The sequence below is a fragment of the Malaclemys terrapin genome, chromosome 11, assembly GCF_027887155.1.
Source record: "Malaclemys terrapin pileata isolate rMalTer1 chromosome 11, rMalTer1.hap1, whole genome shotgun sequence".
Taxonomy (NCBI): Eukaryota; Metazoa; Chordata; order Testudines; family Emydidae; genus Malaclemys; species Malaclemys terrapin.
The window spans coordinates 23,004,075-23,014,578 of NC_071515.1; the positions used below are offsets into that span (position 1 = coordinate 23,004,075).

Consider the following 10,504-nt stretch of genomic DNA (forward strand, 5'->3'; position numbering starts at 1 on the left):
AGTAAAACAAAGGGGGGTAAAAAAAATTGCTGCAGCTAAGTTTCTAGAGATTTGAAAGTATATACACTTCCTCACTAAATGAGGAACCTTGACAGTTTCACGGAGCTGAATCTTGTTCTAAAGGACATTTTACTATAGACTGTTAGGAGAAATATTTTACTGTCCCTCAGGACAAACAGCAGACCACCTTACGTCTTTCTTAAGTAAGCCACTTTGACAACATTCAATACAAGGAGTACATGAATACAAATCCACAATAAAGTATACCTCACACCAGTTAACTGCAGATTCCTTGTTTAATACAGTTAGTTTTACATTCACACTGAGGTGGTTTTCCCCCATAAAAACATTTAATTACTTTCCACATTGTCTGCACAAATTTTTAGCATGCACTGAAATGAATGACAGAGGCACCGTCCAATAGACCACTGCAACTGGCTAAAAGTGGAAAAAAACAGCCAAAATATTTCAAATTAAAAAACAGGGACAAATAGCAAATCTTAGAACAAGAACCACTCTTAAAGATGGAAACACATTTTAGAAGAACATTTATCTTTAAAGTAAAATGGAAACTGTAATATGATCAAATATACTGGCTATCATAAGCCACTTCTGTTGTACTGATGATTCAGATTTCCTTAGGACAACCATCCAGACACCTTGAGGGCACTGCCAACCAGTATAAATAGCTCTTCTCGGAGGTTTGTAATAGCCTCTTAAAAGTGAAACTTTCCACTTTGGCTAGGACAGAATATTGTTTTGAAATGTGCCTATTACAGAATAGACAATTCTCTCTTCTTTGTGTACCAAGATTAATATCTGCATAACTTTGGAAAAGATTTTTCATTACACACACCCAAACACACCCCCACCAGTAAGGGGCATAAGATGTATTTTTCAGTCTAAGCGTGGATGATTTGCTTAAGACCTCTCAATTAGATTTTTATTAAACAGTCTACAAAATGTGTGCTTTGTTGTCTTTAAAGCATATATTTCAAATAGAAAAACCCTGATTCCCATTTCATGTGTAGTTAAGAGTGCTACCAGGGGTAATCCTCTCTTTCGGAATGTGTATATAAAGAAAGGTTATTGAAAAGATAGTCAATGGGTAGTGTTGGCTAAAGCTTCCAATGAAACTTGAATAGCAGCAGAAGCTGGATACCACATCTTTGTGGAAAGTTTAGTGATTATGAATTCATTTTACATATTATAGAGTAATTTTCTCCATTGGTTAAAGCACTTTAATGTAGAATTACTGAATAGACTAATTTTTTTTGTTCACTCATGAGCAAACATTTAAGCCCATCTAAGTTGATTTAACCTTAACAGGTAGTTTTACTCTGAAAAATGGCTCTGTAAAACATGATATTTAGTGTGCAATGTTTTTCACATGCTTCCCTATCAACTGTGCTAAGTTGACAAGTAAAAAACATTTCTCTCGAGTCTAGCTTGGATTTTTCATTCTTGCACACCACCATCAGAAAGATATGTCCATGCCAAATTATGTTTGACATCTATTTAACCTCCAGTGTTCTTGCACAGGGGTAGCTGAGTGGAATTAAACAATTGTGAGATGATGCATGAGGAAAAAAGAAGCCAGCTCCCTCTTTCAGCATTGTAGAGCTAAAACGAGGAAAAATTAAAAACTGGCACTCAGCAAGCAGATATAACCCCGAGTAAGGAACGAGTTGAGTATGGTGCAATTTGTACATTCTCTTTTCAAAGTAGACAGACACTAACTTTTGGTAGTTCCATCTTCACAACAAAGGGTTGCTGTAACAATTGTTTTACACACTTCTAGACAAAAATATTTTTTCAAACAACTATTGGTTCAACAGCTGTGGCTATCTTTAGGGTTAAGATTTCCCAAGCCAAGATTCATTTATCACCTGGATAAATATGAAAAAGACTTGTAAGGCAACAGATTCTATCCCTCACCCATCTTGTAGTGGTTTTGAAATACATTCAACTTTTGTGCCTAAACTAGCTGACAGCATCCTTTGTACTTATCTAGTTTTGCACTTTGGTCAGAAAAAAATTGCATAGAAAATTATGCTTCTGAAAATAAAGCTGTATAGCTTTTTTGTGTGTGCAATATACTAACAAACGATCATGGTTCTACAAACTGATCTTTCAAAATTCTTGTGAAATTAAGAACAGGTTCTAGAATTTACCATATAACTTGCAATATATACCAGCATACAATATCTCATGGCTTGATTTAGATGAACAGCAATTTGTTACAGATTTCAAAAAGGGCCCAACAGTTTCAGATACAAATGGATTGACACACCTCACAGGTAACTGTTATAATCAAAGCATACGAGTTGTATAAGTTAGTCAAGCCTCAATACGAATAGGGAATGTTGAAACAGTAGTAAACTAAACACTAAAGAGCATTCTTGGTCATTTTAAAAATTATACCTACATGTTTAATATTCTCTAGTCTCCAAATGAAAAGCTACGTGATGGCAGATGGTTAGCAATTAGTTAATGGAACTTTCATAAGCACCCTGCCCTTTCTGTGGCTATTAGGAAGAATAGATTGGCACCATTATTCCAAAAGTAAATGTCATTTGTACTTTTGCTTCATTTAGGAAAAGTTACAGAACTAGCAGATTTAAACTATCCAGATAGTACAATTTGCATTGAAGTATATAACCAAGACTGTTCCAACTATCATTTTTGCCTTTACGCAAAGCTTAAAGATTGCTGTTTTCTACTGGGAGAGGTCAAAATTAGGTTTCCCAATAAAAGTGGCCTGACATTGAGGTACTGAGCACCTACAACTCCTACTGACAGCAATATATGACTTAGGAGCCTAACTTCAGGCAGCAGAGTTGAAAATTTTGGCCACAGAAATCAGTTTCAGATTAAATACAAACGTTTTACACAAAAATGTCCATCTGTTACGTTAAAAAATACATCTATATATGGACAGTTGTTACTTTTTTCCAAGAGTCATACGATCTCTCTTGCTATAGGAATATCAGCACAAGCATCTAGGCTCTTTCGCCAAGCCCCTTCTTAAACCACATGAATTTATATATATACAGATTAACACGTTATAATGGATTTAGTACTCTTCTTTAGAGACCGTCAGCGCAAAACAAATTGTAAGTCAACATTACAAGACTTATAATGTCAAAAGTGCTTTTGCAAAGAATACAGTACACAGATGTGTATTCAAAATATCAAAATACTTCATGAACTCTGAAGTGGTTATCTAAGGAAGGGACTTCATCTGCAAAATGAAGCAGTTTCTTTACTTGCACACCAAATTCTTCAAGAATCTGCACAAATTTCTTGTGCTCCTTCCCAATCCATGACCTCATTGTATCAAACACTTGGTAAGGTGTAACATGAGCATGAACTGCAATCCCTGTCTCTGCAAATTCTTTCAACACTTCAGGGTCAGTAACCCAAGTATTGCTTCCTCCAGAGTGACCACCATCCAGCCAGTAAAATGCTCTTATATTTTTTATAAAGGCATCTGTGTTCTTGTCCTTTTTCGCTTCTTTTAACTCATAAAGCAGCTGGTTCAAAACCACACAACCTTTACTGAAGCCAATCAAAGTAAATGATGCTTCACCTATAACAGATGGTGTGCCAAAACTCATAGCAGAATTATCAGAATATTCCCAATTTCTCTCTCTCTCTGATGCTGGACAGCCATTTGTAGTAGGAACAGATTTTGATTTACAAACAGCTATCGTTTCATCCTTGTTGAAATTATACATACTCTTTTGAGACAGCAAAATGTTCTGGGTGATACTGAATGCATTAACTAGCAACGCATGAAGGTGTGTGAAAGCTGCAAAGTCACTGCTGTGTTCTGGTGCTCCAAACAAATTACTTGCCACAAAATTATCATAGCAGCTGAATTTGTGCAGATGCATACGGGAACATTTTACAACCCAAACATAACTATTAGGGAATCGGCGAGCGAGTATAGTAGCAATGTTTTCTAAACTCCAGCACTCCCATTGAAAGTTTTCTGGATGGCAGGCCATAACGTCACGATAGTTCTGAAAGAAACGAGACAGACAATACATTACTATGCTGTAAGAATGCAGTGTTTCTGGTGAGCAAAGGTTTAACTCTCGGTTTGTTTCAGACTCTCTAGCACAAGTACTTATGGAAAGGGCTATGGTTGGCTGCTAGAGAGGGATACATGATTGTCTTTGGGAAAGTATGTCTGAGACATTCAACACCCAGGATCACAGGATGAGGTTAATCTCCAAAATGGGAAGCACATGTTTTCTTTCTGATAAGTAAAATATGTAAACTTAAACAAGTCTTAAAGAAAAGATGTTGCTCACTGCACACACATTATAGCAAAAATATTACCCAAATACAGCATTAAGTCTCCAAGTGTTGATTTTTATTGTGTTCTGGTGAATTCCCACTTCAAAAGGCTAAGATTCTGTAGACTACAGATTACATTCAATTATATTCAGCCTCACAAAAATACTAATTCACCATTATTGTTTGGCCTTAAAATTTAAAATGTAAAACTATTTTAACATCACTTTAAGGATAAAAAATGCACAGGAAACTAATCAAAGACATCATCGATCTCATTTATTTTTAAGAAAGGTTAATGCATTCCACTTATAGCCACCTTGCTAACAGTACAAACAACAACTCCCAGAACTATGGGTGGTCTTCCACAGTCCTATTTCTATTAATGGACTAGAACTGATTAGCTTTTCATGAAAGATAATGCAAGAGAAATGAGACAACTCTTGACAACCCAGACCTAGTTTACAGAGGACAAAGTCCATGCTTCTTTGCACAGTCACAAACCTTAAAAAGCAAGATAAAATTGTGTTTGTGCAGGGTTTTTTTTTTTTTTTTTTTGCTTCATTCTGTTTATGAAGGAGGAAAAGGTTTTTTTTCCCCTTAACAAAAAGTTACTCTTCTGCTTTCTTCACCACAGAAATATTGAAGTCAATAGGACTACTCAGAAACAAAGCTAAACACATGGGTAAGCCTTTGCAAGATCAGGGCCTCAATCTCTTGAGTCTCAGTTCCCCATCTTTGCAATAAATAATACTTCACTACCTCAGAAATATGTTGCAAGTATGAATTTGTTAGTGACTGTAAACCACTCAAATGCTCCCAACTGCCACAATAAGTAACTACAGAAGTCACAATAAGTTATTGTAACTGAACATCTCGATTATTGATGCCAGTGTCAAGAACTTTCAGGCCAAGAAACATTAATTACTGGTTTTAGGTAAGAGTTTCTGTGAAAGAACAAGCCTACTAGCCCTGGTTCAAGCAGTTTATAAACTTCACTTGTTTAGCTTATTAGCTTCCAAATCTAAATAGCTAGACTTAACATGTTATAATGCATTAATGCATGGGGAGTAACTGTCAGAAAAAGAGACAGTTAACTTCTTCTTAGTGTATGTGCAACGTGCCTCAGGTGGCACGTGACCAGAGTGCATCACTGAATTTGGTCTGCTCGTTGGATCTTTAGCTTGTCCAGGCACTGACAGGGAGCACGACATGAATGCTGATCCATGTCCTCCTTCCCCCATTAACTGAACCTTAGAGCTGAGAAACCAAGCGCACTCAAGAGCCAGAAGACGACAGGAGCTAATGCTGCTCCATAGTTTGAGATTTACCATGTCCTGTTTCTCGTTAGATTTATTATATTACTGATGATAATGTTTGGGTAAATTGCTAACATTCTAGAGCAATCTTAACTTTTGATCACTCGATTTCACACCAATATTGTTTTATTAGATTTTTAAAATAATTGTCATACACATGCACACATCATCTTAGTGAAATCAATTTTCACCCTAATAAAACAATTCAATTGTACAATACGGAGCTGTTCACTCTAACCAGAACTGCAGTGCACACACTACAGAGAGCTGAAACAAATAAAGCATCAACTTTCACTCTACTTAACTGTAAAAACTCTCACTGTATCCAAATGTAAGTCGCTCCCAGTAGATCCAAGCACACAATATATTTAACATTGAGTTGCAATGCATACTATATAAGATAATCACACTAATATTCCACACTAGTGGACAGGACTGTATTTATCTATAGCAGCATTTTTATAATACTTGCCATAAGAACAGCCATACTGGATCAGACCAAAGGTCCATCTAGCCCAGTATCCTGTCTTCCGACAGTGGCCAATACCAGGTGCCCCAGAGGGAATGAACAGAACAGGTAATCACCAAGTGACCCATCCCCAGCTGCTGGCAATCAGAGGCTAGGGACCCCATCCCCGCCCAACCAGCAGCACCATTCCCAGTGTACCACTGCACAGCACGCCTTTAGCTCCCTCCATTGGATTAACCCCCGATGCGGGTATTAACCGTTTCTAATGGACACTGACAGGCGCTCCGGGAGCAGCGCGCTAAGCGAGTCTGAAAATGCCCCAATGTAACAGAACAAAACTCTCCTCTCCTCGCAGGAGCAGGTTCAGCCTGACTTAGTCCCGGGGGAACCCGGGCGGGGCAGCGGCTCTACACCCCCGCCCGCGTAGGGCCCCTGGGGGGGGGGACACGCCAGGGCTGCCCCCGGCCCCTGTGAGGGGGGTCCCCGCCCCCAGGAGTTCGCGCTGGGGAAGGGAACAGCCCGGGGCAGTGGCTCGGTCTGCTCGGCCCCCGCGCCGGCCTGGCTCTACGCGGGGCTCCCCGGCCCATCCGGCCGCCCGGTCGGTACCTGCACGTCCCCCGGGAAATAGACGACATGATGCCGAGGCGGCGGCGGCTGCTCCGGCGGCAGCAGCAGCAACAGGTCGTTGGTTCTGCCGGGGTCGGCGCCCGGCACCTGCGGCAGCCGCAGCCACGGGGGACTCGGGCGGGCGGAGGAGGAGCCGCCGCCCGAGGGCCCCGCCCCGCAGGTCGGCGGGGCTCGGCACAGGCTCATGGCCCTGGCCAGGCACAGGAAGGCCGAGCCGACCAGGCCCCTCAGCACCGAGGTGGCGGCGGGCGAGCAGCGCCCGCGCCTGCTCATAGGAGCCGCCCGCCCGCGCTGGGCCTCGCGCGGCGGCCGCAGCACCAGGCCACACCTGCCGCCGACCTACAGCGCATGCGCGAGCCGAGGCGTGGCACCGCCGGAACGGAGGGGGTAGGTCCTATCCGCAGAGAGAGATTTCGGGGCGTGGTCTGTGGGAGCTCTCCCCCTATTGGCGGTTTCGCTTCCCGCGTCTTCTTGGGAATGGAACAGGGGAAAGACCAACGGGAAAGGGATGATGGCGATACGCATGCGCACAGGTCCTGTTCGTGCCCTAGACTTTTTGCAACGGGCATAACGGCTCCTTCCAAAGGGATGCGGCAGGACAAGTAAAAGCGCAGTGGGTGATAACTGCCCGTTGCTGACCCTGCAGTCCGCGCAGGAGTGGGGAATGGGAGGCAGCCAGGCCCAGAGGATGCCCGGCCTGCCTGGCCCCGCTGCCCCAAGTCCCGCCACCCGTCCACCCGCCTAAGGCTCTGGGTGGGAGTGGGAGGGGTGAGGGGTGGGGCTCTGGGAGGGAGTTTGGTTTCTAGCTCTGGTCTGGGGCAGAGGATTGGGATATAGGGGTTGGACTCTGGGAGGGAGTTTGGGTGCAGGGGGGTGGGGCTGTGGCAGTGGCAGGGGTGAGGGATTTGCTCTGGGAGGGAGTTTGGGTGTGGGACAGGGTGAGAGATGCATTGCTTTCCTTGGATGGCTCCCGAAAGCAACCTGCACCCCCTCTGACAGCCGCTCCTAGGCAGGGGGCTGGAGGGGTCTCTGCACACTATTGCCTGCAGGTACTGCCCCCGCAGCTCCCATTGGCCGCAGTTTAGGGTTACCATATTTCAACAAGCAAAAAAGAGGACGGGAGGAGCCCCGCCCTAGCCCCGCCCCTGCCCCTCCCACTTCCCGCCCCCCCAGAACCCCCAACCCTCCCCCCGTTCCTTGTCCCCTGACTGCCCCCTCCTGGGACCCCTGCCCCTAACTGCCCCCCGGGACTCCACTCCCTATCTAAGCCTCCCTGCCTCTTGTCCCCTGACTGCCCCAACCCTTATCCACACCCCCACCCCCAGACAGACCCCTGGGACTCCCACGCCCCATCCAACCACTCCCCACCCCCTGACAGCCCCCCCCAGAACTCCCAACCCATCTAAACCCCTCTGCTCCCTGTCCCCTGACTGCTCCGATCCCTCTCCCCACTCCTGCCCCCTGACAGCTCCCCCCCAGAACTCCCAGCCCCCTACCCCCCGCTCCTTGTCCCCTGACTGCCCCCTCCTGGGACCCCTGCTGCTAACTGCCCTCCAGAACCCCACCCCCTACCTAAGACTCCCTGTTCCTTGTCCCCTAACTGCCCCCTCCTAAGACCCCCCCCCCAACTGCCCCCCAGGACCCTACCCCCTACCTGTACCCTGACTGCCCAAAACTTTCTCCACTCCCCTCCAAAAGCCCCCCCCGTTTCTTGACTGCCCCCTCCAGAACCTCCCTGTCCCTTCTCCTGCCCCCCCTTACCCTGCTGCTCAGAACAGGGTGTTGGGCTCTGTGCCAGCTGGACACATGGCTGAGCTCCCCTGCACAACACAAAACCCGGTCCCTGGCCCTGCACAGGGTTGCCGGAGCGGGCTGCAGGAGGAGGAGCTGCCGGCCGGCTCAGAATGCAGGGAGGGGGGGGTGGGAGGAGGAAGCTGCTCCGGAGTCCAGCCCGGGACTTTCCTGCAGCCCTCCCAGCCGCTCGCTCTGCCGGGGGAGGGGGAAATCCCAGACATTGTGAGTGCTTTACAAATTCCCCCCGGACGCTATTTTTAGCACACAAAAGGAGGACATGTCCGGGTAAATCCGGACGAATGGTAACCCTACCGCAGTTGGCAGAGTTGGCGCTCAGGGTGGGTGCAGTGCGCGGTGAGACCTCCCCCGCAGGGGCGTGCTGGCCGCTTCCAGGAGCGCGTGGCCAGGAAGCTGCCTTAGCCCCATGGCGCTGCTGGTGGCAGGGGCCCTGGGCCCTTTTGAATTGCTCGGGGAGGCAGGCGGGGCCTGGAGAGAGACCTGGCCCCTAACTTTGGTGGAGCCGGGCACCTGTGCTTTCATATTGGTGGAGCACGGGCCCATACAACTTGCCGCCCCTGCAGAGGACTGCGTTCAAGCAGCATGGCATCACAACACAATGCTGGGTTAGGATAGCAGATGTCACGTTAACATAGTATGATGTCACAATGCTTCATTGTGATGCAGTGTTGCAGTGCCAAGTGAAATGAGCATTAGGTCAAGCCATGACATCACAGCACTATGCAAAAATTGTTGCATGTCTCAATGTGATGTCATGGCCACATGTTGAAAAATCCATGTCATGGAGAGTGATAGTATTGAGTTAAAATAATACCTTGTTGAGCTGCTATGTTACGGGTAAGCAGCCCCTGTGTAAATCACTATTTCACAGACTGCATGGAAATCCTGAAAGTCGCCCAGTTTGTCCAACCACAAGGAGGCAGAAGTGGGGAATGTCTGCTTCTGCCTCTCCACTGTTGGAAAAATCATGGTATTGGGTTAATTTGATTGTTGGAGGTTTGCTTCCTGTCTGTCTGGCTGATAGGAGAGGGGGCTGGTGTTGACAATGTGTGGCCATTAGGAGCCTCCGCCTAGCCCAAAACATTTTGAAATTTATTAAATTAATAGGGGACAATGTAATGGGATGGCCAAACCCTACACTGGCCCAAAAGGGTTAAAGGACAATACTCAGCTCAGGTAGCCCCAGCCATCCAAACCTGCAGAGCATGCACCAAATGGAGATGAAGCTTAGAAGGGAGCAACTCAGCTGAGATGAGGCAGAAAGATGGCCCTATTTATGCTGAGGGCTCCTGAAGAAGCCGCCCTGTGAGGACGAAGACTGCCTGCTGACGCCGATTGGGGCTGAAGGTTCATTTGTCTTTTTCTATCTCATGTTGGGCTTGCAAGATGTAGGGAGAGATGGTAGGAAGTGATCCAGGGAGGCAGCTCTGGGGACATGCCAGAGTGCCTGACTATGTTTCTCATAGGATCCTGGGTCAGAGCCTCATGGAGTGGGAGGGCATGGGCTCCCCTGCTCACCATTCTTGTTGCTGGGGGGGCACAAGCCTCATTTCCACACACACCTCTAGTAAGGAGAGGGTAAGGATGTTGAAAACCCTGACGTGAAGATAAGCCACATGCAAAGGTTAGGAACTGGACTGAAGGCCTTTTCTCCTGGGAGGTGTGGCACTGGAAACTGGGTGCGCTAACCACTAGGCAACCTGGCCTTCTGAGGACTCTGTTACAGACAAATTTTCCCCTCCAGGGCATGGAAGGCATAGAACATAACATATTAGTGAGGCTTCTCTGTGCTTGAGCAGGGTGGTGGTGGTGACAGGATAGCACAGAGGATCTTTTAGAGAGTTGGGCAAGTAGATCCACTGGCTAGATGCTCTCAGAAGGAGCACATCACTTACGGTTGGCTACTTCAGCCCATAGGTTGAAGTAGTGGCCATGGTGTGGATGTTCTGGGGCCTGGACTGGTGGTAGATTC

General features: G+C 46.4%; 1 protein-coding gene across 1 annotated transcript; it reads right to left on the reverse strand.

Annotated features, from left to right (window-relative positions):
* Window positions 1–277: 277 nt before the first annotated feature.
* On the reverse strand, window positions 278–7,040 carry C11H2orf69 (chromosome 11 C2orf69 homolog). Its single transcript, XM_054044180.1, has 2 exons — window positions 6,700–7,040; window positions 278–4,028 (listed from the first exon to the last, which is right to left on the reverse strand). Exons 1-2 carry the CDS (start codon window positions 6,991–6,993, stop codon window positions 3,195–3,197), a joined length of 1,128 nt encoding a protein of 375 aa, XP_053900155.1. The 5' UTR covers window positions 6,994–7,040; the 3' UTR covers window positions 278–3,194.
* Window positions 7,041–10,504: the final 3,464 nt, after the last annotated feature.

What these genes read in the sequence shown, in the direction of transcription:
- C11H2orf69 (XM_054044180.1), bottom strand. Translation starts at nt 6,993, where the DNA reads ATGAGCAGGCGCGGGCGCTGCTCGCCCGCCGCCACCTCGGTGCTGAGG. An exon ending in ATTTCCCGGGGGACGTGCAG is followed by an intron (nt 4,029 to 6,699) that starts GTACCGACCGGG and finishes CGTTTCTTTCAG; the next exon opens with AACTATCGTGACGTTATGGC.